Source organism: Pezoporus flaviventris, unplaced genomic scaffold (assembly GCF_033815535.1).
Source record: "Pezoporus flaviventris isolate CSIRO_AGI_PZ_B2104156 unplaced genomic scaffold, CSIRO_AGI_Pfla_v1 ptg000013l, whole genome shotgun sequence".
Lineage (NCBI taxonomy): Eukaryota > Metazoa > Chordata > Aves > Psittaciformes > Psittacidae > Pezoporus > Pezoporus flaviventris.
The window spans coordinates 30,123,357-30,151,241 of NW_026892561.1; the positions used below are offsets into that span (position 1 = coordinate 30,123,357).

The 27,885-nt window shown below is 37.7% G+C and overlaps 1 protein-coding gene across 3 annotated transcripts; it reads right to left on the reverse strand.

Annotated features, from left to right (window-relative positions):
- On the reverse strand, positions 1–27,885 carry PRKCI (protein kinase C iota). 3 transcript variants are annotated; one of them, XM_061452563.1, is made up of 18 exons: positions 27,617–27,885; positions 20,202–20,323; positions 16,201–16,290; positions 14,829–14,879; positions 13,603–13,688; positions 12,118–12,258; positions 11,215–11,269; positions 10,477–10,535; positions 9,923–10,099; positions 9,293–9,390; positions 8,252–8,338; positions 7,460–7,595; positions 6,226–6,313; positions 5,282–5,407; positions 5,118–5,197; positions 4,019–4,108; positions 3,619–3,734; positions 1–2,600 (listed from the first exon to the last, which is right to left on the reverse strand). In XM_061452563.1, the coding sequence occupies exons 1-18, from the start codon at positions 27,730–27,732 to the stop codon at positions 2,513–2,515; spliced, it is 1,806 nt and encodes a 601-aa protein (XP_061308547.1). In that variant the 5' UTR covers positions 27,733–27,885; the 3' UTR covers positions 1–2,512. The 3 variants fall into 3 exon arrangements, with proteins under 3 accessions (XP_061308547.1, XP_061308548.1, XP_061308549.1); XM_061452564.1 differs by lacking the exon at positions 27,617–27,885 and adding an exon at positions 23,725–23,744; XM_061452565.1 differs by lacking the exons at positions 13,603–13,688; positions 27,617–27,885 and having other exon boundaries at positions 20,202–20,239.

The window sequence follows — 27,885 nt, forward strand, 5'->3', positions numbered from 1 at the left end:
CCTAATACAAATGTTTTATTTAAAGTAAAAAGTGTGCACAAATAAAGGGAATGATTACACAACAACATTCAAGACCATATTCCATATGAAACAGGAAAATAGTAGTGACAATATTAACTAGCAGAGTACCCATAAGAATCCAATTCACATACAAAAAGGAGGTAAATCCACATATATACATCATGCTTCTGATGCAGACACTTTCTCCAAAAGACAAAGTCTACAGCACTGGACTGTTTACACTCAATGTCCCTTCTGAATATTTCTGACTGTTGCTATATACTTAACAATGAAAAATAACCGTTAATATCATGGCACTTTGGAGAAAATTAAGGTTCAAAAATGGATATACAGTCATTTAAGATGTCTGTCACTTAGCAACATTCTTAATGGTTAGACATGTACATAGAAAAAGTATATCCTCTGTGACATTATCTGTAAAAAAAAAATTAATTTCTGCTTTAAGCACAGAAGACAGTGTTTTACTCCGTTACTCTGCTGTGATGAATAGCAGAAATGCCCTTCCTTATGTAAAGCCATTTTACTCAGTACCCCATATGAAATTAAGCCACTGTAGAGACAAGGCTTTTCTTGTTTGCTTTAAATAACTTCCAAGTTTAATATCCAGTGTTAAGTCCTGACGTCTAAAACTAGGCATGCAGGTGCAGAAGTCAGAGGCTAAACAATCACAATTTCAAACCTGCGCATAAGCAGTTCACTTGACATGAATTAAATGTGCTGAAGTTATTAGCTGCTCTTTAGAAGTAAGTTTAATGCAATATTTTACATTTGAAAATATATAACTTGAATTTAAGGGAACCTGATTTTTAACAGTGTGGAGGGTCAATGCTTTCCTGAAACTGAGGCCCCTCCAATCACTTCCCAGTTTTGAAAAACTCAGCCTGATACTTAAAGTTTCCCATTCACACTGCAAAGAAAAATATGAACTAAATACTATGTACCATGACAGTAATGTTCATTTGTGCAATCTCTCTCCTTGAAGCTAACATGCAAGTGAAAAAACATACACCACAAGATTTGTGCCATGGATTTACAGTGTGGCCATACAAGGATTTTCAAGGAGACACAACGAGCAAGCAGGTTTCTTAGAAGTTTTAGGTAAGGTTTGCTAACTTGTGCTTACAGATACTTAGATCTGCTTACAGTAACACTCAGCTTTCCTTACAGCTCTTACTTACGTAACACAGATGCTTTTCTTCAGTGTCTCTTAATCCCTTTTCCCCAAAATAATAAGAAAGTGGTACATTTGGCATTTCTTCAGCCTAAGACATCCAAAACTATTCCTCAAGCATTAAAAATAAGAATCATCTGTGCTGTATATTACACTGTCCACTAACCTGAAATCTAAGAATCACATCTCCCAAAAGTCCTAGTTTGAACAGTACTTTCAACTGATTCCAATTGCTTTCCTATTAACTTTGAGTCTATTACCAACATTCAAGGTTTGATTGTGATCACAAATCGCCATCTGCAAGTGGAGAAGTGAAGGGAATTATTACGGACAGCACCTTTCCCCCTCTACCCCCCCTAATGTGTTTTTTCCACTGGCAAAGTGGAATGAATTTCCAAAAGTATGGCAGTAAGATTAACAAAAGGTAACAATGCCCTTATGTAGGCGGTGGCTGTAATGTGCAGCTCCAACACAGTGCAGACAGGAAGTATAAAAGCAAGAAGTAATAGCATGATGTTCTATGTCTGTCAATATTAGCTGCCCATTATCACTAACCTACACGGTACAGATTTTAACTTTTTGAAATTATTAAGTGAATTCCATTTATTTAAACTGACACTTTATACTGTGGACAACCCTCACTGAAAGCGACAGGCTCAGAAAGGCACTCTGCGTTTCAGCATGCAATTCCTAGTGTGTAATTCTGGAGGAAAGTCTATTGATTCTAATAATCATATCCTTTAGAACAGGATCAATACACCCTGTGAAAGCAGCCATTCTTGACCTATTCAGTTTAAAACCTGCTCTCCTTACTGTCTTTTCAACTCAAAGGGCAGTAACACAGCTCTAAGTCCAGAAGAACAGGAAATTAGATATCAGAGAGGAGAGATTTAGAATGACAGAAGTCATAAGGTCTTACTTCTCTTGCTGGAAAAATGGAAGTCCTTTAATGATATTTTACTACATCCCCTAATGCAACTTGTGTTCTTAAAATAGTAAGAAAGCTTTCCTTTATCAGAACACTGTATTGGCAGATTATCCTGTTGTGCAGTCTGGAGCCCCAGAGACCAACTTTGATCTTAAAGTTCAAGTTTGGCAAGACTGTTGGAAAGTTGAACATTTAAAATGTGGCAGCTGACGGTTCAGCATAACAAGTGTCCTGGACGAAAATTAATACAAAAAGGAAATTAGTGAGTAATTCACACTATGTGGCAAGGGTAAAATGTTCAGTTTCTCATTTTATGCAAGTGCATCCAAATGAAGAGATGTTTATCCATGCAGAAACAGAGTAACAATTGGCACAGTCCAGAAGTGGAGAATTCAGACACATTCCTCAGCTGACATCAGAAGAGGATTTATATATTCAAAGCCTTCAAATTCTGACTGGTCAATCTTCTTCACAATGTCACTGTTAAGATTAGAAAACAGTCATTAGTTCAGGAAAACTAAAAAGATGACAGTATTAAGTGAGCTGGTCTTAAAATTTAGACCAGTACAGCAGATTGCAATTGAGAAAATCTATTTTTTGTCCCTGTTTTTCCCCCAAAGCAATCTACAAAGTTTGCCATTTTAAAACTTCTAAAACAGTAATTTTCGTAAAAAGCTGAATAGAATGTGATAGACACTGTACCTGCATCAGCAACTTATCTCAATTTAGTTTGTACATTTTGCATTTGAATAGATGAAGAAGGAAGTTGGATCTCAGACCTAAGGTACGTAGCTAACATTTTATTTTCACTGTTTGTGTTTACGTGCTACATGAACAATATATAAAACCCTAGAAAAAGTCCTAAATTGTGAACAAGTGGCTCAGTCAAACTAGAAAGGTACTTCCCTTCTCATCCCAAATTTGGGCCCCTCAGAAGTAAGGAACCACAAATCCACTGCTAAATCAAATGCATTATCATGCATTTTATCAAGGGTTTATCAGCCAGCATAATCTCACTTGGCTAACTAATAACTTAAAATACCCAAACAAGCCAAACAAAGCATCAGGTCTTGTTCAGAACACCCCAGATGAACTCAACTTAAACCAAATATTCTAGAAATATCATGGCTTAAAGTACTGCAAAAATAAACCATTTGACAAAAAAGGTCTTTTCCTTCACATGTTCATTTCTTGCAGAAGATACCACTGAAACTTGTAAAATAACACTTATTCACCTTTCCTTGAGCTAAGATTCTTTATAGCAACTTTCCCACTGTTAATTGTTTTTTACATCTTGCTAGAGTACAAGACTTAATCCAGCCATGCTAAGTCTATCATGAAGACATAATAGATTTTTTTCCAAACTAACTCAAGAAAATTATATTTACTACTTTATGTATACTCTATGTGCTACAAGTACAGCTGTTAAAATGAAGTTTTACAGCTCCTTCACTGGCTTATCAGAACTTCTTAAATTCTATTCTATTCTATTACTTACTCATCATCTGGAGTGAGTTGTACAGGTTCATTGGTGAATTGGGAATCAAAGTTATCCAGACCAAATTCTCCAGATATATTTGGCTTAAAAGGAGGCACCACTTGTTTTTGCTCCATCTAAGAATAAATGCAGTTAGTGACACCAAGAATGAGCTACAACATATGGAATTATTTTTAAACAAGGCTGGAAGTTACTGTTAGTTTTCTTCTGTATACTTTGTACAATCATTCTATTAGTCTACTGTACTTACTGTGTGCAAAAGGGTTAAAAGATTCTGTGTTATCATTGTGATACATTTTAAGTTAAGAGCTTAAGGTTTTTGAGCTTAAGTTCATCTCTGATCTCAAAACAAGTTGTTAAGCCATCACTGCGTATGAAGAAAATAAGCCAATTCACACACCAGATCCCAGTCAACATTGCGGAAGAATGGATGTCCCTGGATATCTGCAAATCCTGTTTGAGGATGGCAGCCTAAACGTTCCTTTGGATCCTGTGCAAGGAAGAAAATATTTCTAAATGAGTGCCATGGCCTACACATGAATAACATGCAAATGCTACAGACTCAATGAGAAAGGAAACACTAGAGTTAGAAGGGACACTGAAGAACTGAGCTAGAATTTTTTATTTTGGAAACTCTTTCAATTTACTGTCTGAAATAGGCATGAATATATAGAAGCCGTTAACTGAAATTTATATGAACACTCATGCTATCTTTCTTTATTTTTACTCAGACCTGTTTAAACATACTGTATCTTTCAGAGCAAACTTGGTTAGATTACAAGTGAATGTGTTCCTTCCCTGCCCGTCCCTGAGCAGACTGATTGTGCCAGGCAATCACACTGGAGGAGTAACTGCAGGTTACTGATAAATACAGTGGACAGAAGATCATTTTAACAAGACAGTGCCGCCTCCACGTACATGTATCACGTGTTACTGAGGAATTAAAACTGAAGCACTATTCTTGAAAATATTACTTCCTTAAAATAATATAACCAAATCTATTTTTTCCCATGCCTCCTTCTCCCCAGTCACATTACACTTACTAAATAAAGGCTAGGACTAGTCCACTACCACATATGCACCTTTTGACTATCCGCAAGTGTATACAGCCTCTGCAGTTCCCATGACAAAGTCATCAGAAGTTGTCAGAGTGATTTGCTGTTCTCTTTAGGAAACAAGATAAACCTGGTAAGTTTGTCCAGTTCCCTAAATTAAAGAAATCACTTGGAATATTCCTATGCCTTTCAATTTGAAATTTACTCACAACCCCAGCCGGAGAATCTAGATTTCAACACAAGTATCTAGAATAGGTCTACCAGCTCCACTGAAAGTCTGCGTTAAGCTCACACCTTTTCTACCTGTTTTTTTTTCCTACCCAGATAGAGTATGTCTGCCTATGTATGATGCCTACACATCAATTAGTCAACTGATTAAAAAAACCAAAACAAAACAAATTAGCTGCTCTTAAGAAGTCTCAAATAATAGCAGCTGGATCTTACCTTATTAAGGAAGCTCTTCAGAACACCTGCTGCTTTAACAGAGAGGGATCGGGGAATTCGGATCTGTTTTTCCAAAATTACTGTAAGAAAACGAGGTTCCTATAAGCCTTCTCATCTTTAAAGTTTGATTATAGTTAAGTAGAAACGCTACTCAGGGTACTTACCTTGGAAGAGATAGTCTTCTGTGTTCTGATCAGGATTATCAGAACTCCCAACAATATCAAATGGTGACCGGCCCGCCATCATTTCAAACATAAGCACACCAAGTGCCCACCAGTCTACACTGAAGCCTAGAAGTCAGAAGAGAAAATGCCACTGAAAGCATTTTGAAGCAAAAATGCCAGTGCTTCTGGGGCTAAAGACAAGCATGTTTTGAGAAAAAAAGAATGATTTAAAAAAATTAAGTACTGCCAGTTTTCTGATTATCCAGCTAAAGAGGTAATGACTGTACATGGCATTACTTGGTTCATTACATGCTCTACAGGAGGGGATGCTGTACAAAGAAAAGGAAATGCAGGAAGTTTAAAAGTTGGTATTAGGACCTTATCAAAGGTTTAGGTAATATTTAAGCCTAGGCATTACTAACAGCGGATTATCCAGGGCAGGGGACAAGGGGGAAGTATGTGATTCTTAATGGTAGCAAGGCAGTCATCTATGGAGCTAAGCACGGCTATTCTGCTATTCACTGCTAGAGAAGTATTCCAGTAGCTAGGCTGGGACTGATACAGTCTGGTTGGCCTAGAAAGTTTGTGATAAGGAAAGAACATGTGAAGCCAGTCTGGAAGAGACATCCCACAGAAATAAAATGCGAGATTTTAAACAAATTCTTTCTGTTGTCTTGAGGTTTTTGTTTGTGTTCTTGGGGTTTTGTTTTGTTGTTTGGTTGTTGGGATTTTTTTAAATGGAACAAGATGTTAACAGGTTTTACAATTAAAGGGATGTTCTCTGCCTTTCCTTTGAAGGGTTCACTTAGTTTTCCAGACAGGATGCCTAATTAAGAATGATCACGTTTCTAACTGAGATTTAGACTTTCTACTGCTGAGCAGCTTGAGTCAGTTGTAAGAGACAAGGTAAAAGTTACATGGTAGCAGTGAAAAATTCAGCTTACCGTAATCCTCTCCCCGGAGAATTTCAGGCGCAATATAATTTGGAGTCCCACAGAATGTGCTGGTTGTGTCACCAGGCCTCAGGCCCTCCTTTAAGAAAGGGGGAAAGAAAATACTTTACAGTTAGCCAAGGATCACACATTCCCCCCTCTGCTGAGAACTTGATTTTGAATTAAGTATCCAGAATAAACTTTTGTTTTTTCAAAATTAAACAATTTTTTGTGTATTTATATATTACATATTTTATGTTTATTTATATATTATAGCTTTACTAGAAAAGTAAATACTCATCTAAAGTCTCAGGAGGATGGCACACATTGATGACAACATCTTTTAAGGTTTTCAGTAGTAAGCTCCATCACATCTCCAGTGATAGGGAAATGGGAATAACTAAGGCATGGTGGAGGAGCTTACATGACTGAGGTGTTGCAGTGGACAGATACAAGCTTTACAGAGAAGAGCATGGGATGCAGAATGAGGAGGGAGTTACTCAAAGAAGTTCTGCAGGCTTCATCCTTGAAGGTTTTCACAGACAAACTGAATAAAGCCCTTAGTAACTTAGCCTGATATGACAGCTTACCCTGCTTTGCACAGGAGGGTGGATTAGACATCCCAAGGCCCTTTCCAACCTGTACTACTTTATGCTTTTCAGTTGCTTAGCCAAATTATAGCATTTAAAATAGTTCTAACAGGTCAGCATAATGGCAATTCATGGCAGTCAAGCCTGTGCTCCAGTGTCTTTGTAGTTTTGAGAAAAAAGGGGAAGTGTCATACATTCTCAATGGGAGCAAGCGCGACTGATACATTTCAACCTCTTGCTCTTCTTGAAATCAAGCTGTCTTGCTCCATCCCTGGCAGTGTTCCAAGCCAGGTTGGACAAGGCCTTGAGAAACCTGGTTTAGGGTGAGGTATCCCTGCCCATGGCAGGGAGGTTGGAGCTGTATGACCTTAAGGTCCTTTCCAACCCAAACTATTCTATGATTCTATTTTAGCCTACCCCTCTCAGTCAAGTCGATAAAGCTGCTTTATAAAAATCATAAATAGTATATATATCTAGTGTCTGCATTTAGGCTGTATACTTATTTCACTTCTATAAATGGAAGAAGGAAAAATGCCAATCTACATTGTGTATAAATGAATACCTTGAAATTTTACATTTTTAAGCATCTACATCTTTTAATTTATGACAATTTCTTAACTGTTGATATTATTTGTTAGCAAGGAACTAGAGCTTACCTTGCACATGCCATAATCTGTGAGTTTAATATGCCCTTCAGAATCTAGTAGTACATTATCCAGTTTTAAATCTCTATAGATTATCCCTCGTTCATGTAAATAGTTCAAGGCTAGACTGATTTCAGCTGAATAAAACCTAGTGTAGAAAGAACATACTGATTACTCAAATAATTAAAACCCAAACCACAACAGTCTTTGTAGTATGATACTTCTCTAAATATAATCACATGTATTGTTATTTTTCATCAGATAAGTATATAAATTGCTTATAATCATACAAATGTTTCCATCCACAGTCATTTCAAAAATTATTTTTAATTAATATTAGTGTCTACTGCAATCATCCCTTTCATCTCACCATCTGAGATGAAGCATATGCACCAAAACCTCAGCATTTGCCGGGACAGCTGGTAGTGGTTGTTCTAAGAGAAACACATTGATGTCAAATCATTAGAAATTAAAAAAAAAAACAAAACCCCACAAAACAAAAAAAAAGCAACCACAACCACAGAAGTGTTTTTCTAGGGAAAAAAAAAAAAAAAAATCAGAATCAGACTGAAGTCATGTAGGGTAATGCTAAGGCAAGCAATACCGAAGTGCTTCCTAGTACAGTTCCTCCTTGAAACAAAAATATCATAGGTTGCAACATTAAAATGAGGATGCAGTATCACATTTCCTAAATCCTTAACATCTGGAGAGGATTTGCTAGCTCATCATCATAATCTCTTCACTACTGCACTGTGCCAGAAAACAAACTGTTTTGCTGCAAAAAAAATCTGAAATTAGACATACCTGGCATGCTCCTCTGGCAGCTTTCTCTGTCTCTGCATATGAAACATTAGATCTCCCCCATTTACATACTCTATAACAAAGAATAACCTGAAACACAGGGGGTTGATATAAATTATATTCTCCAAGGCTGAAAGAGGTTTGAGATGTTACAGATCTATTATTGAACAATGTCAGTTCAGTTCCTCCCATCTCTCTGGTAACATGGCCAGTTTCAGCATTTTGCCTCCCTTTGAATAAATTCCCTAGTTTAAAAATCAAGTATATGGAGTTTCTCTAGGTAATTCCCTTATTGCAAAAGAAAAGTAAGCAGACCTTCTCCCATTCCTAATTCATTAAAGCTACTCCTTGCCATTATTACATATGTGATGATATAAATAGATTCACATAAGTTTCTGTGCACAAACCAGATTTTTTTTTCCAATTTTCCATCGTTATCCCTTTAATCTTCTTTGTTCAGAGTTAATACTATTGGTATATTACGAACACTCCTTCTTCTCACTTCCCTCCTCTATCTTGTCACCTTTTCAAACAGCAAGGATATTGTTTAAATATGTAACTATATTTTATATATACAAAAATAAACACATAGTATAATAATAATTTTCATCTCTATTACTCTGTTTTCCTTTTAAAAATTCAGATACTATTTTCTGAGTCTTGCTCAGAGTCTCACCGTCACACAGTCCATCCCAGTAATTTTTTGTACTTCTGATTTCTCTCTCCCTAAACTTCTTCTTCCACTCATTCCAGGCTCTGTCTTCTACCTTATATCCTTAAGCCTTTTTTTTTTGTATGCTAGCTGCACCTCTCTTCCTGTCCAGAATCCTTCCCATCATACCTATCGGTACTTTGCATTCTGTTGCATCTTTGCAATCTGAAAAGCTTAGATGATGAACATGGCCTTTTGCTCGTAAAATACTATGGTACATTGTCTTTCACTACCTGCCTAACACTTAATGATTTAAATAGGCCTTTGAGATGCCTAACAGTATGAAGTATTTTTCAAATAAGATTATCTTCTTATTATCTTATGACTTTTACCTGCTTTCTGTCTGGAAGCAAGAGTGTAGTCCAACAAGAAAGGGATGATTTGAAGCCTGTTCAAAGACGTGTTTCTCTGTCTGAACCCAATCAATATCCTATTTATTTAAGAAAAGTGACATTCAGAAAAGGACTGTTGCCTTTCTTAAGTCAAGTATGTATTAATGACAATTAGCAGAAAGATATTCAAGTGTTTTGCTGTCCTCATTTTACTCAAAAGAAATTAAATATACAGTTTTCCAGTGTGAAGTAAGACAATGCAGAATACTGGGGGGTTTTCTTGTCTTAAGCATTCTATACTTTTAGCCTCATTACGTGACTATACTTTTGAATGAAAACACACTCATCTATAAAAGAAACAGGTGCAGACAAATGCAAAGTAGCATTAAAAAAAAAGGCAAATCAATGGTAGACAGAGAAGTAAATACAAAACCTCTTGGATAGCAAACCACAGACACTCGATTCTTTTTCAGAGTAGCCTAAAGAACACAAGGGAAATCTTTGGTAACAGCATGTGTTCAGCAGTTTAATACTGCAATTTCTGACAAATTCCCACTAATCTCCCAACTTGAGGGAAATACTGAAGCTCTTTGGAAGAGCTGCCCGATTCATTGTAAAAGGCTTGCCTACCTCATCATCATTGACGAGCTCTTTCTTCACTACTTTCATTGCATAAATGCGTTCAGTTTTCTTCAGTCGAACAAGCAGTACTTTAGCATAACTGCCTCTTCCTATAACTCGGAGCAAATCAAAATCCTGAAGACCCAGACTGGAGGAAGCTTTACCACTTTCTCTAATGCTCATTGCCTATTGGTAAAGATACTTTGAAATGAGTAAGCAGGTTTTCCAATTTTAACAACTGCAAAAGTCAGCATTTCAAACAGAACAGCAAAATTAATATAAGCATGTAATTCAATTAACACTTGTTATTCTTAAAACTGCTTTGTCCTGGAGAGGAATGTGAGGGGAAAGAAAGGAGGCAAAGGAGACTTGGCAGGTAGAAAACATAAGAGACTGAAGGATTTTGGAAGACTTCCTTAATAAAGCATATCTCAACTCAAGATTCAAAATAAAACAGCTTGTAAGCTGTTTGTTTGTGACAAATTAAATTAGTAAAATATTGAAATTGACAGACACAGGCTTTAAGATCTCTGAATACACATCGCATAGTTAAGATACGTTACCTCTTTTTCTTCACCAACATGGTCCAAGCTCTCATGACTTGAGGGATTATATGGAATAACTAAAGGTGCAAAAAAAACCTGTTAGACCAATGTGACAAAAGCTCAGAGAGATACACAGTTTAAATACTTCTACTATAAGTATTCAAAACTGCTGGGTTTGAGTTTTTTTTTAAGTGCAGGAGGGTAAACCATCATAATCACTCTTTCCCAATACTGCATTAGTAATCAGTTATGGCTAATATAAAATCTTGTAATTATAATTGGAGATCTCTTCAAACTCCACACACAGAGAATCTTGTGCAGAACAGTGGTCTGTTTGTTTTTTAAACTGACCATCTTCTATATCCAAATTCAGACATTAGGCCCATCACTCTTATTGCTACAACAATGAACTTGTTTGGCTACAAATCCAGTAGACGCCCTGCTAGTTCTGCTAAGGGGTTTTGTTTTTTTGATCAGAGCATTTAAAGTATATGGCTTACTGATGGAAAAATTATGACAGCCTAAATTCTTCCTTTTTAGCCAGGTTTCTTAAGCTGGTAGGACATGGAAAACAGGAATTTTTGTATTTATATTCCCCTTATCATTAAGAAGAGCATACAAGTCTTATTTTTCTTGTTCTATGAAAAAAGAATGGTTTTAAAAATAATTTTAAAGTTTTTTTTTTTCATTTTAAAACCCAAAGGTCATGTTTCAGCAACTTACAGTAATTTAAAGAAGAAAAATTATTCATCTTACCCGATTCTACGTTATCTGGATGCACTGATGACTGATCCATAGGCATTATTGGCTCCTGCAAATACAGACAGGATTTTTGTATTAGACTGTCCAAGTATAAGAGACATTATTTTAGAGACAATAAATGATCCCCAAGGAATATAATGTGAGCTACTTTTTAACTTGTTTAATCAACATACATACTGCTCTAATTCATACTCAATAAAAGAAACCACTGCAGGCTTTATTTTACCAATTTTCTGGAAGTTACAACATGCTTCCAGAAGCTGGTGAAGTGACAACTTAGGACAACAGAGAAAAGAAGTATAGCAGATGAGAAATGAGACAGAAAAGCTCAAGTACTTCAGCAGTACATGCATTAGTCAAATGAGTTCACAAAAGGTAGACCTGTAGTTGTCTGCTTTTAATATTAAGCCAGGAGCAATAATCATCTAAAATTTTCTGGGGACTTAAGAACTAAAGATGATTGGATTTCTTGGGAGAAAAGACAAAACCTCTGCACTTCATCTTCCTTTTCTGTAAAATGAGAAATAATCTAATAATCTAACAGATATTTAGAGAATTTACTTCACCTGTACTTCTCTTCACTAATGCATGTGTATATATATAATGTGTGATGTAACAGAGCAGCGAAGAATGAGATAAACATCACTTCTAGGCTTATATTAGACACTAGAAAAATACAAGATGTGAAAATTAGATTCCTGTCTTGCCACTAAACTGCCTTTTGCTATGTGAATCCCACATTTACTTGCAAAGTGTTGCAGTAACCATAAAGAATGATGTTTCATCTACTGTGATCATTTGCAGACTGTAGCTCAAAAACTGTTAATATAACATGGGGTTTGGTTGGTTGATTGGTGGTTGTTTTTTTCAGGACAACTCTTCTTTTGTTTTACTTACTGGTTGTAGTGTATGTCGGCCACATTCAGTATTGACAAGTTTGTGACACTTCTTGTGAACAAGGAGTTTGCAATTGATGCATTTATATCCCTGGCGACCCAGGCCCCATATTCGATCAGTGCAGATGGCACAATGAGCTCTCTAGAATGACAAATCAACAAAACCAATTAAAGAGCAAAACTAAACAATAAAAACTAATCAGCCAGATTATCATTAACAAAACCCATAGGATAGGAGATCAGAGATCCCTGCTGAACTTGCCACTACATCAAGAGTGTCTATCTGAAAACCTTGAGAACAAACATGCAGATACAATGCATAGGAGTTCAAAAACTACAACTGAACAATAAGCAGCAACTGCTATTCAGAAAGCCTGCATCTACATGGACAGGTGCAGGCATGGCCAGCCTCTTCTGCTGCACACAGCCCCAGGGAGGCATGAGCCAATCAACTCCAAGTCAGAACAATGCAGCTGAATCAGTAGGCTGCTGTGACCGAGCTAATTTGCTATGCATCTCCTCATCTGTGTAGATGAGTCCTTACATTTGTACAGAGTAAGGCAGGAGAGCAAAAGTTTTGACACATTAAACCACCAGATAATAGGACATGGGAAGATTACTGAAGGACATTCACAAAACAACTCAAAGATCTATGAAAACAGGGTGCCTATGAAAGCAAGAGTAGAAAGTGATTAAGCTATGGTGCCTTGACAGCCTTTGACCAGAAAGAGTTTAAAAAAGAAAAAAAAACAAAAAGGGGAGGGGGGGAGGAAGCGGGCTTAGAAGTTAGATATGAAGGATGCTCAAGATGAAATTCAGTAGAGGCAATCTCAAGCATTAAGCACACAATACACTAAGCTCAGAAAATAAGGAAAGATTATTGAAGCTGTCAAGGAACCTGGCTTATTCCAGTATTTTGGGTTTGCTTTTCCTTGTTCCTTAAGCCTTCTTGGCCATCAGCTAATTGTATTTGACCATTGCTTCTTGAAAATATTACAAACAGTTTTTTATTTTCAGTTGACTACATGCCATCACAAGCAGGCTCTTTGGACAAACATCTCAATTTTATAGTCTAAACATCATGAAAGAAAAGTCTGTGCAATGTAAGCAAGCTCAGATGTTTTTAAGCCCAGAACTGAAAGAACTGAAAATGTATTTTCAGCTCACAGCCATCTAATGCCAGTATTCAAGTTTGACCTCTGCAAAGACTTTAAGGGAACACAGGAGCCTTTGTATAATCAATATCATGGTCTCATAGTATATGTAAAGTGAATTACAACCAATTTATTTTTCTATTATAATCATTACTAAATTATCAGGAACTTAAGTTTCCTGAAACTACAGGGTTACCAAAAGTGTAGCTGCTACAGACAAACAACAAAAATGAGAATAAAAATACCTTAGAATTTTTCAAGGAAGTGACATTGTAATTACAAAAGTAAGACAACCCTGTATCATGCTTTCAAGTACCCAACAAGAATCTCACCCTGTTAAATCGTTTGGCTTGGAAAGTGTGACCATTTGCACAATAGAGCTTTCGCCACCGGCGGGCGCCTCGGCGATAAATGGATTCTAAGAGGAAAAACATATGATTATATCCATAAAAATATAAATACAGAACTACAACATCTTCTCGTGGAGTTTTCTGTGCAGAGTGATTTGCAGAGTAGTTTCACTCCTGCGCTTCACAGAAACACAGAGTAATGTTCCAAGTATCTTTTTTATTTTTTAAGTTTTGGAGCAAATCTAAAGCAGAATAACCCTATCAACTCAAAATTAATCCTGCTTTTCCAAAGTTAAAAGTAATAGCCACTGAAGAGAAGGGAAACTGCCCAAACAATACAAACACTTGTGTGCAAAGTATGCACCTGCCTTAGCTAAACTTGGGGAGGAGCTAGGGGAAGGAGGAAAGAATGTGCATTTCAGCAGCATGCCCTCATTGACAAGATTGCTTGCACAAATCCTCCAATGGTTTAGATTCACAGCTGCCAATGTTTGGTTTTGATTTTTACTCTTTATTAGTAGGGACATATCAGGAACCAAAACTGAAAACTACAATATACAAAACTACACTGAGCTGCCAGTCTATTTCTAATTCATCCTGCAGCCTCACTTTTTCAAAAAAGCAGCATTACCCATACTGCTGAAGTTAACTTTTAAGCATGCACATTTACATTTATCAGGCTTGGATGTCAAGCTTACAGATGTGTGTGTGTGCATAGCATACACAAAACTTTAAGACAGAGGGAAAACTACCTATACCAGCTAACGTAACCTAAGAGGTTTCCAGAGAATACTCCTGGTAGTACCTAGACATCAATTTATAATTAATTAAGTGATCTTTAAATGGTGAAACAACAAATGATTACCACTGGTTACAAACCTCTGTTCACATTACTCAGCCAGCAATCTGGTAACTACCAAAGACAGAAGCAAGATAAAAAATTGTCACGGTAGAAGAGGCAAAAGCAAGGAAAGCAGAGTGACATGGATAGTTAACAGGAATGTGAAGTGCTTATTAACAACGATTCAGAAGTGATAAACAACATTTAAGTTTAGCAAGACTTCTATTCCTTTTAAATACTTAATTTGTAGATATTCGATTATTACTAATCCTAAGTGTAGGACAAAACAACACAGAACATAAACATTTTTAAAAAAGGAAATCTGAATTCTTGATTTTCCATTTTTTTAACTAAAAAGCCTACTTACTATCTTCTCCAGGACAAGGCATGCCAGGCCGTTCTGGTACACAAGGGAATACTGCAAGACAGACATTAGCATCTGATTAATTTTTATTTCTGAGAGAAAATAAATCTTTAGGTTAAATACAACACTTCTGAAAGGCATTCAACCATTCAGGAATTCAGCACATACTGTGTTTTAACAAAACCTTGTGCAAAAGCAGGTGAGCTGAAAAACTGCCACAAAACCCTGTTGCTGGACAGGACAGTGACATACATGAGAAATACAACCAAGAAGCAGAATAAACCAAGTTCTTTCCTAAGGAAATTAACTAGAAAAAAGTAACCATTCTGGCTTCTCATGTGACCAGTCATCACAGTCAGTATTTGGAAATCTTGACTATAAACTTACTATATTACAGTGTCCCAACAGCTACATATGATCTTGTCTACATTAGCCTTTTTCTTTATTTCAGTTTACTTAGGTTCAGCAGTATAACTGGCCAGAGTGCACCCTGGTGCCATTTTAATCAGAAGCTTATCAGACACAAAAATAAATGGAGAAAAGGCAGATCAAAAAGCATGCTGACGTAACATACACAGAAAGAGTGGAAATATATAGAGCAAAAGGTTACATTCTTCTTCCACTTCTTAAAAGTCTGTGGATAGCTGAAAAGCTGTCCCTCCTACTACAATGAGCTGATTGTGAACTAGATATTTTGCATCCTTTTAGAGAAGGACCATGTTAAGACACCGTAGTGTAACGCCCCCACTAACATGCTTGAGTGATCCTCTGCTTTTCTGCTATTATCTCTGTTAAACAAAAATCTATCTTCTACTTGTAAAAAGGTATAAACAGAAAGAAAAATATACTGCAGAAGCTACCAAAACAGGTGTATAACCTTGAAAAATAAAAATCGAACTATTACACATAAAACAGGGGCACAGTATTACTAGATTCAAAACTATTTAATTTTAGAAAAATCAAACTTGTGACTAATCTGGCATCACAAGTTGAGCTCATCCACTTTTTTTGCTAATATAGGTGCTGCTCTAAAGCATTTAACAACAAAGCATAGGACACTGTCCTGTATCTCTTCCACCATTCATTGCCAGCAAGCATACAAAGGCGCTTGGGATGAATGAATGAAAGAGACAGGGTCTGTTTTTCATTAATAAACTAACAGGAAGTATTTTTTCCTCCCTTAATTTAATAAAGAACATTGACAGAGTGCTGACAGAGAAAAAGCACAGTGCACGCTCTTCAGCATCCTCTTTGACAGAATGCCATGACAGGCTTTCATCAAGGAAGCTGTCCAAAAGATGCAGATAAGTCAAGGTAAAAATTCCACTTATTCACGGTAGAAACAAGAGAAGCAATATATTAAATGTCACCATACCATGAATTAGAAGCTCTGAATCCTTGTTTAGTTCATACAACCGAAAGGCCTCTTCCAACTCCAGCTGAGAAGAAACTGTACATGGATCTCCTGTAGAAAGGAGAGAGAACAATACAAAACTCAATCCAATTAGTTCTGTATTACTCAACACTTCTCTCACAGTTGGATCCAAGATAATTAACACAGCAAAACAGAACAATATTCTCAAGTGTGGTAGCATTTACTTTCAATGCTGTTCAGAGAGAATCTGAAAATATAGTCATATTGAATGATTTCAGGGAAAATAAAAATATGAGATATTCCCAAGAGGCAAGCATATCATAATCACGAAACATCATTGGTTTGATCTGCTAGAAGAATGGTTACACAGTGTTTCAGTATAGGAGGTGCAGGTTATCTTCTTGCACCTGAAATCCTTCTAAGATTCCATTGGATTTTGTGGATTTTTAATTGGAACTGAGTCTACTTCTGTTTTCACAGCTGCTTCAACATTGCCAAAACTTTAATGAGGAGGTGCAAAAGCAGTTTGGCTTCCAGTCTTTCCTCAAACCTCAATCAAGGCATTTGGCAAATCATGTAACTTAAATGAAAACACCCCATTTTTCTGATTTTTAACTACTACTTTCACCCTCACAGGACTATCTGAAGGAAAAAACCCTAAAGAAAGGGCACTAAGGCAGGGGAAAAATTGTTGCATCTGAATTATCACAGGCCCAAAGAAAGAAAATACTTCTGACTATCGGTTCAACTTTCCCTCCTCCATCCACCTACACAAGATGATGTCTGTGGGATTTCTCTTTGCCTGCTCGTACTCCAGCATGTCAGCAGAACAAGCTTCTTTCTAGCCAAAAACACGTATAACAAGTTAACTTTCATATAGCATTTCCAGTTTTTATCAGAAATACTACTTTCCACACCCTTAAGTAGTAAACTGGTTGTGGGTAATTGAATTGGAGGAAGCAGAACAATTTCCATCTCAGCTGAACTAGATACAATGTGAAAGTTTTACCACTTTGAGTCTTTAGACAAAATCATGGTTTGGAAGTTAACTAGAAACAGTCTATTAACTATTCTCTTTGTTTTGTACTACAAGATACCAAATTAATACAGGTGCTGCTAAGGCTTCAGTGGAACCACCCCCTTAGCAGGCAGGAAGAACATTTAAAATTCATCCTATGGGAAGTTTTTTAAGTTAATTTTTGTTTCTAATGTATACATTCTTTTCTATTGCCAAAATATTAGTAATAATTTTAAAGTACCCATTTGCAACATTCTATCTTTATTCTTTTTTGCATGTCATAATCCTCAAAATGAATCTCTGAAGGCAGATGTAGTCATTTTTCACCATACCACTTCCCCCCTACAATTTAGCCTATCTGGACATCAACCTGCCTACCCACTGCACAAACTTATATAGCATAGAGCATGGGGGAGGAGAAGGAACAGTTGTATCTATCCAGGCTGTCTACAAGAATCAACAAACCAGTTTTTCTTCATTTGCTTCCGACACCTGTGCAAACAGCTTTTTGTTTCTCTCTGGCAGAAGAAAAGGAGGCTCTCAAGAACACACACCATATTTCAAACTAGAAGCAGGAGGTTTATAGACATACCCTTTCAATAAGGGCAGAATAGTAGGACGAATTTCGCAGCCAAAGACAGCTGGGAGAAGTGTCATAGGAAAACGTTTACTTTCCAGTTATACAGCAAGAAACAACAGACTGAACACAAACATAAGGCTAGTGTCCATCCTACAGGCCATTTTAGAAGACAGGTAAGACAGACTGACGGCATACAAGTAAAGTAGAAATTTGTCTAAAATCAAATCCAGTTTGTTCTACTTTCCAGTTGCATTTGAGCATTTTTTGAAGTGATTCCACTCAAATTAGATCTGCCTTGTTTGTCACTTCCTCTATGAAATAAAAGTAGTTATTCATGATGCTCTGCATCTTGCAAAGGCTAAACAGACATTTAGCATATGACAAATAAAAACCTTGATGACATGGTAAATATGGTTTCATCACACGTCTGATCAAGGAGTTTAGTCAGGAATTAACAAAGAGATGGCCTAGACCCTGTATCTTGCTTGCCTTGTTCTATGCGAAGCACAGGTAGTAGCATAACAAGTACTAGTCCACAGTATACGTATTTCTTTGTGCTACGACTAAAGAGTAAACTTCAGTTTTAGCAAAGAGGATGTACCACAGGAACTCTCCAAGAAAGACAATTATGAGTTTCTAGAAAGAATACCAACTGAAAACACTGAAGAGAATTTGTGAGAGAGGAAGACGAGGCAGGGGTCTCGGCAAGAAGCCATACATTGCAGATGCAAGAGTGACTCATAATAAAGTTGGGGGGATTTTTTTTTTAAACATGCTCCTTGTCACCAGATTAACTTTTTCTCCACTGACATTAAACTGGAAGTCAATGACTAAGGCAGACACGGATTGTTTGTGAAAACTGAATCCTATGACTACATTGTTTTCATGTATTCACAAACTGCAATGTTCCTTTAAAAAAAAAGGCAAAAAACCTATCTCTCATTATAGAGCAGAAACTGAGACAGAACAGACTGCTGCTTCGAGTAAATTACTGACTCCACACAAAATTTTCTGTAAATGTTTTATTAAAGCAAGATCTGTGCTTCTTACTATGACTGACACTGCAGACTCTTCAGTGAGGAGTCTATCTTCCTCCTCGAGATAAAACAAAGCAGCCAGCTTATTTACTATTTACATATTACTGTGAAGTAAATGTTCAACCCAAACAGCACCACTACACAGTTCAGTCATAAACAGTTTATTTTACTTTACTGTATCTGCCTGGTATAAATAACTTTGGAATGATGAGGGGAATAAAGAAGGGGAAAAAAAAAAATGGAAGGCAAAAAGAAAGAAGGAAAACCTGCTCAGGTTCCCAAGAGTACGTGATCTTCAACACACCTGCCCATATAGCACTTCCAAAAACTCAGTCCTGGTCCATGTTTAACTTTAAGCTCTGAATAAGCTGGCAGTCACTCAATTTTGACTAGGAAAGCCCTGAGAAGGGGAGGAAACAGTTCTATAAGCACCATTTATGCTGATCACTGCACACAAATACTAATCACTGCCAACAAATCATTGCACATTATGGCCTTTTATGTACTGCATCACGTACTTAGCATGCTAAAATAACCCAACAGCTATTTCATAATTTAGATGTCTCTCCCATGTAGTTCAAAACTGCATATAGAATACACCAATTCCACAAAGAAAACAGGAACTACAAATACTGTTTTCAAAAAAATTACTAGTGTATGCATACAGCTCAGCTGGACTACATCTGTTAGGAGAAAGGGAGAACAGACTCCCAACTCTTTTTTCATCTGAGGTAAACTCTTACATGGATAACTTTAATGCTGGAGATGACAAAAGTTCTCAACCAAGACTGTTACTGCACTTCGATGAAAAGTTACTATGTATCATTTGGACAAGTAATTTCTCTTTTAATATTTTCAAAGAATTTTATTTATAGCTATGCGTTAACAGACTTTAGGTTGCTAAAGTAACAACTCATACACTCAAAATATAATGGTTTTGCTTACACGTACAATTTGGCTATATATTAAATTGTATCAATATTTTAGATAAATACTGTAATTTGCATAATTTAAGGTTAGTTTAGATCTTTTTCAGAGACTTAAGGGGAACCATGGTCATCTTCAGTAGTATAATCCTCTCATAATAAATCCTAACACTGAATTCACATTTTGATAGTCACTGAGGTTTTATTTGATTAAAACAGCATGCTATACACTAAACAGTTTGAAGCCACAACCTTTTCATCAAGATATACTTACAGAGGCATTGGATAACCATTCTTTTTGGAGTCAGTTATACTGTTTCTAAAAAATACACTTATGACATACATTTCGTAACTTTATCTTACAAAGGTAGAGGGAAAGGAAAAGATCAAAGAGAGGAAGGCTAGATGGCTGAGCAACACATTGATCAGCATTGATTTACCTTCTTCATCAATCCATTTCATGGTGAAAAGCTGCTCATTGTCAAACGAGCACATATCTCGAACTTCACTGCATAGTCCCTCAAATGATATGGAAGGTTCAAAATAGGTTATCATGATGTCCCTGAGAAAGAGAAAAATAAATCAGTGAACTTCTGTAATATGCAGCACTTGATCATCACCGATAACACTTGCCATGTACCACTAATATAAAACCCATCCCTGCTGCAGCCCCTAGAAAAATATTAGTCAAGCACATAAGTTCCCTTCCTACAGCAGTCAGGCTCCAGGTGGTTTTTATTACCAACTACTTGACACTGAATCCTCCAGGTATATGCTTAAGAAAAAGTAAGATTTAAATGTTGAAATAGTTGAAGCGAGTTGCAGCAGATATTAACCACACACATAAATGAGATACATTACATACCAATGGAAACAAGAATGAAATGCTAACAAAATTGTGGGACCTGATTAGCACATAATAGCTGGGTTTGTGCTTTAACAGTTATTTTGTCATTAGCAAAATGCTGTTAAGAGTGTACATGTGTTCAGCTACATTTTGATCATGTAGATGTCGTAAAAAAATTAATGAAAATCATTAAACAGGTTTCCTAGTGGACTGAGGGAATGTTCCAAATAAAGTGCCTTTAGAAAAAGGAACCCACAATGCTTCACTGCAGTGATGGGGAAGAGTTAAAAATCTACTACTTTACTGTTATGCAGAATAGGTATTTCTGTTATAATTAAGATTAAAAGCTGAATTAACCAGGTGTTTAAAATGTGTTAACATAAAATGCTGACCTATTGTCTTGGTATTTGCTTGGCCTTAAGGGGGAAACAGGTGACTCAGGGTTTCAGTCCTTCAAACAAAGGATTTCAGAGATACAGTGCAGAGGGAGGCAGAAGGCTGTTTACCACACTACTCTGCAAACATCTTTTATAAGCCAAATATGTGAGCTATGAGACTAATCTGCCCATAAAAAGCTCAGCTAGTTGGGTTTTGTTTCAGTTGGAGCCAGCCACTGATTTGGTAAGACATGGGAGGGGAAATACTGAAGCAACTGGCAAAGTTTCTATCTGGTCAAAATTGACACCAACATTCCTGCCAGGCTCAAGTACACATATACAGCAGGTTAAACACCTTCAAATCCTGTGTGTTGGGCAGACTGGTATCAAGGTGGTGACTTAACATGACATGCTGTGGTCACTGAACCTGAACCACTTTCAAGAGTGCCGAGAACACACATGATAAACATGCCTGCCTGAGGCTCCTTTAAGTTCAGCAGCATGAATAAAACAAACTAGCAATTTCTAAGCACTCAAGAAGAACAGCGAGCCTACTTCTGGATTTAAGAGCACAATCAGAGTTAGTGTAGTTACAGGAAAGACTCCAGTAAGGAGGGCAGTGAAATGACCCCTCTTCAATAACCTAGGTTAAGGCAGTCAAAAAGCTGCTAAGGTATTTGGTTAAGGAATTGCTCCTCCTCTTTTCACACAAGAGAAAATGCAAAACAAACCAGTATTTGGATCCCAATATTTAGACACAGTACAGTACTTTGGGGCAAACTGGGCTTTGTTTGAAACACCTGACTGCGACCATCCCACAAGGCAAACTGTGCTGGCTCATAAAGCTTTCCCTTCACATGCCCTATCAAAATGCACAAACTGCAAACCCAATGCCAACATTTGTCTCTATGAACAGAGGTGGATTTAACAGTGTGTTACTGTTACCGACACACAGGCATCAACCAAAGAGAAACCCACGAGGGCCTATTAGGAGGCAAAGTCTTAACCTGTATTTCCTGTTTTTCAGGGACGGAAATGAGGCACTGCTTACTTAGTAGCTTCACTGATTTTGTGCTAAAGTTTACCATCCCTTCATTTATTTATATTTTAGTGCAGATATATTCACTTTGGAATATTTTCTTAAACAAAAGTTAAGTTCTGAAGGGCACTGAGAAGTCAGAGTTAAGTATTTCGATTACTGCAGTTCATTTTGTGGTTGAACTAGTATATAATGAGAAAGGGTATGTTAAAATAAGTGGTGACTACATGACTTATTTATTGTCAGACAAGCAAAGAGAGTTAGGTGACAGAGCATAATCTCAAGAGACTGTCATCACTGATGCTCTAGCAAAAATCAAGATTAAAAAGTATATATATTAACAAAGTCTATTCATCAGGTTTTCAAACTTGATGATTCAAGTTCACTTAAAATAGATTTATTTGTACTTCAGTGAAGAAAAAGTCACAACATACCACATAGTGAGCAGCTCAGTATCTGTATCTATAAGGAGAAACTGAAAAAAAAACCTCTTGCTACTTGTTGCTACTTTTAAGGAGCAAAATAGTTGCCCTTCGAGTAAAAGGAAAGTTCAGATATTTCAGAATTTAAGCAAGTTCCCTAAATTACTACTCTAATACCTCTGACAGGACATGTATTAAATTACAGGACACAGGACAGTTATTAAACCCATTTGGAAGATGTTATCATCTCTGTCACACCAAATACTAATCAGGCTTTCAGGGATCTCCAGCTAATAGCAATATAAATATATGAATATGAACAAGGCTCCACAAGCAACATGTAGCACCCTTTTCCCAGAGATGTGAAGCCAGCTTTCCATAACACAGAAACTGAAAGATTACAGGTTTTCCTATGAGCTTTATTTTGCCATGTTAACTACACTGATGACACTGACATTTTCTACTGAGGCAGGTCTCACTTTCAGAGTAGTTCTATTACCACACCTTTGCATAATATGGTGTTTTCCACTCTTCTTGCACCAGAAAAATACACCGATGATGTCTTCAATAGAAAAAAAAAAAACCAACAAAACTGCATTCATTCAAGCTAAGACAAAGTCAAAACTCTACTGAGAAAAAATTTGGCATTTTAAACAAAAATTAGGAGGCCAAATTAAAGAACAAAGGAAAGTTAGTGCAGACCATAGCCTGCTGCCTTGCATTAAAAAATACAAAATGCTTTCCTTCACTAAGACATGGGCAAACATAATCTTGACAACAGCCCTTGCCTTCTTAGGAAGATAAGCTTATACGCTGCTTTTAATAAACATGTTTGTTATAAAGCTGTTCTAAAGCATAATATCCTTATTTGTCTTCTCATGATACACATGAGGAATTAGAAGAAAATCTGATTAAAGCACACCCTTTGCATCACCACATCTGGATGTGGTTTTTAGAACTTGTTTTAGGACTATTATAATAGGTCTTAATCAGGGACTTCTGAGTAAGAAACATGCAAATAAACAAGAGAGCACTTGTCCTGAATTACTGTCACTTAGCACGTTGTCATTTATATCTTCCATGAATATTAATAAAGGATCATTTTATTCACACTAATGAAAGGCCTGTGTGAATCCCTACCCTGCAAATCTAAAAATTAGTAGAGGATAAATCACAGGAAGACTGAGAAAATACAAATGACAGATCTAAACACAAATGCTACAAAACAAGTTTTAAATATCTCTAGAAGACCATGAACCCCATCACTATCTTCCTGACCTTTCCTGAGATCAGTTTTCCTCATGCCTTTTCTTTAACGGATCATCCAACAGTCATAATATCCCTTAAGAAAAAACAAAAACCCCACAAACCCAAACAAAAACAAACAAAACCCAACCAGAACAAACAAAAAACCCAAACACCAATGCCAACAGTTAAATGCAATTCAGTATCTGCATCTCATTTTTCACTTCTGAGGTTAAACTTCTGAGAGAACAATCACTGTAAAAACAGATGTCTCAAACTGCTTGCATCCATAATCTATTTCTGGAAAAAGTTTATCACCAGAAAATCAAATCAGTATTGAAACATCAAGAAGGGGTGAAAACGTGTTCACAGGCTTAGACCAAAGCTTTCTCAAGCTGAACACTCTCCTATGGAGAACCGGATCCTCAACAAGCAATAGAAGACATTGAGCTGAAGAACTGATCAAAGCATAAAGGACGTGTGAACCCAAAAATTCTTAAGAAATTAATTTCCTGGAATTAAGTTTAACATGTATCATGAGGGAACTGTCAGAAGCATTCTTCATTTGAACCAAACAGAAAACCACTGGTAACCTGTGCCTTTAACTATATTAAAATTCTAACCTACATTACAGCCTACACAGAGTAGGCAAAGAGCAAAATCTACATTGGGCACTGAAAGCATGGAAGCTAGTAGTCCTAATCATGACAGAAAAACGGTTCTTCAAGTTTGTTGTTTGGTTTTGGTTTTCTTTTTTAAATCAACAGTGTTAATTCTACAGGATTCCTAGAGCACAAGCAGTGTATTACTCCTATCTGCTCTCTACTACTACAATGCAATCCTGTCTTAATGATATAATAGCTTCTTGTATTGAACTGACAACAAAGCATCTAGAAGAAATGAGATAAGACAAAAGGTAAACTTGGAATAATATCAGAAAGCTGAAATGGTTGTAATTATAGATGCCGTTCACCTTTGAAGCTGCTACACTTTGCTACTGTATCATCAAAAAGTAGAGTAAACATCAGTGTAACAGTAAATCCGTAAGAACTCAGTGTATTACATACACTGCGTGGATTAGGGTAACTCTTTAAAACAACACTGTTTTCAGCATTTTAAACAACCAGCCCTGTGAGAAAGATAATAAGCATGGCTTACCCAAGAGAAGGAAATAGGCAAACTCAACCTAACACCTTAATTTCGAAGTCCTGAGAATTCCCCACCCCTTTACTGTCATCATCACTGCTCATTTTAGGAAAATTTTCCTTCCTGGTTTCACATATTTCATTAATTAAAGATAAAGAATTACCACTGCACAGCTGAATGAAATAAAGGCCTTTCAAAGTGTTCTTCATGAAAGCTTTTGTCTTGGCTGAGAAAAGCAATTAGGCTCTTGGCCAGCCTAAGCCTGTTTTGGGGATTCAGGTTCAGCTCTTTGCTCTAAGTCAGTAAGCAGGCATCTCAGGCCCCAGGAGTATCCCGACTATCAGATTCCCACTGTTTCAAGAACAAATCTGTGCTTCCGAGTTACTGAGTTTTTATTCTTTAACCAGAAACTCCTTCTGGAAGATGAAAAGCCCTTCCTGTCAAGATTTCCACAATAACTTCTACAACCTTCTTAAACACTTCTATTAAAATGAAATTAAGAGAGATTAACATTTCCTGATTAACACTATTTCCCATTAAATCCTCTCTCCAGCTCTAATCTTGAGACACTTTATTTCACAAAAGGGGAAAATACTGCCTTTGATAATCAGCATTTAGAGTCTCAGTCTCCAAGTTGCCGCAGTGTAAGTGTAGGAGAAGTGTTTTGCTTTGATACCCACTTCTTGTTAGCTCTAGTCCAAGAAGGTGGCATGACACCTTCCATTTTAAGGAAGCAGAGGGAATAATTTATTTAGCTCTCGAAACAAATTATGACTAAGGCATTCAGCTTGTTAGTTTGTTGGTATTTGCAATGGTTAACCAACACCCTATGTGACTCAGTATCATTATTAAAAGTAAACTTGATAATTGCATTAACAGATAAAAAGTCAACAGATAAGACTCAAAAGAAACATTCCTCTCTGTGAAATTATTACCTCATATTTAAAATGTCATGAGCCAGCATTCCTGTCCAATGTAGCAGTTTTCCTCCTCACTCCCACAACCCTGAACTGCTTTCTCTGTTCTTGCACCACAGCCTCCCTGTGCTAAAGGATTCATGTGATTGCATGCAGAAATGATCAAGATTAAAACTGACCCAGCAGAAGAAAAATAAATGGTTTTAACCCAGAACAGCTCCCACTTTAAGTTCACTGCTGGACCAAATGAAAAATTCTGCCAGCCAATAGCCAGGGGTATCTCCACATCCTTAAGAAAGGAACTGTAAAACAAAGAGTTTAGAATTTCATGTACTATGACTTGGACAGTGTTTCACTCATCTTTTAAAGCCACAGACTGTGCCAGTCTCTACAGAACTTTTAGAGATTTCTGACAAGAAAAGCCCCAAAGTAGACACAAGACAAAAATCAAACACTCAGCATGATTTCTGTACGTCTCTTAAAATTACAGAGGTAGAGATAAGAGAAATAATAAAATAAATAGTGTAAATGCAATAAACCATTTCTTGTACTTTACACAGATAACTGGAAGGAAGCTGTCGAGAGGATCATGTGTTCACTCTTAATCCAAAAACACAACCTACATTTTTTTCTGCTTAGATCACCTTCTCTCAAACTTAATGGCCCAATGAACCACCACCAACCCTTGCACTCAAGACTTTTAAAGTTAGGTGCTATAACTGTTACTATTTAATAGGGGGTTGTGATGCCAAACCAGATGCTTCTCCTGCCTTATATATAGTTGTTGGAGAATCAGACCAGCAAAATTCAGATTTGCATTGTGCAGACCTCTAGCACGTTGGGTTTTGTTTGGCTTGGGTTTATTTATTTGGTTTGGTTTTGGGTGTTTTTTTTGTTTGGTGTTGTGTTGGGGTTTTTGTTTGTTTGTTTGTTTTTTTTTACACTGGAAGCATAACTAACAGTAGATTCGTATTAAATTACCATTCACAGACTCCCTCAGAAGTCACTCAATCCCAGAGAAACAGCCTAAAAACTGATGACATAGGTTTTTAACCAAACACCCTCTTCCTCTAGACCTTAATATCAACTAAAGCACAGGGACCAGGACCAAAGCTGAACCCTGAACATATTTTCTCAAGTAGGAATTTTGGCATGTGTTCTGCAATAAGGGGTTATGAACGAATATGTAGTCATTACTGACAAGAGGTAAACAACTAGAACCCTGGGGTGCATGAAAGCGGGGTGAGCAGGGCAGCAGAAGCCCCTCTGGTACATCCATCCTCACCGGCAAGGCCACCACGACAGGAGAGGGGCTGTGCCGGCGCTCAGGGCCCCCAGCCCCCGCTGACACCCAAAACCCCAGGAGAGGCTCCTCCAAACAAATCCTCCAGATCACCCAGGTTCAGAGCAGCACTGGAAGTCATTTTAACGCACTCTTTATTATCAAGAGGCGTTTTTCCCCCTTCCCTCTTCCTTCTTTCCCCTACGAGTAAGTGCATGTCCAGGACTCGAAATGTTAAAATTACAGTAAGTGCACCGAAAAACTCCTTTTTAAGACCTCTCATTCGAGGAGCCACCCACTGACGGAAATCTGCGGGCAGCCGTGCCTGGCTTCAGCCACCGCCGGGGAGCCGGAGACGTTCTCGACCCACCAAACCCCGCACTAGAAGGGAGCCCACTCCACACGTCCCAGAGAAGGGTCGCCTTCAGACCTACGGCCAAGCACCCGCCGCTCCCGAGGTACCGGGCAGGACAGCGCCGGCCCCACCGCACCGCTCCGCCCCGGCCGGCCGCCGCCTCTCTAACTGACCGGGCCCCACCTCCTGTTCCCACCGCCTCCGGAGCTCCGCGCCCTCACTCACCCCTTGTAGTACGCTTTCACCCGGACCTGGTGGGCGCTGTCCCCGCCGAGGCCGCCCCCTCCGCCGCCCGGAGCTGACATGGTGCTGTTGCCGCTGCTGTCCCGCTGCGTCGGCATCCCCCACCCCGCGGCAGGCGGCACCGCCGGGGCGGCGAACGAGAAGAGTGCTGGGGGAGCGGTAGGCGGCTGTGCGACCCCCGCCGCTCCCCGCCACCTCCTCACAGCGCCAGGCCGGGCGGGACCACGGGGTGGGGAGCACCAGAGAAAGGG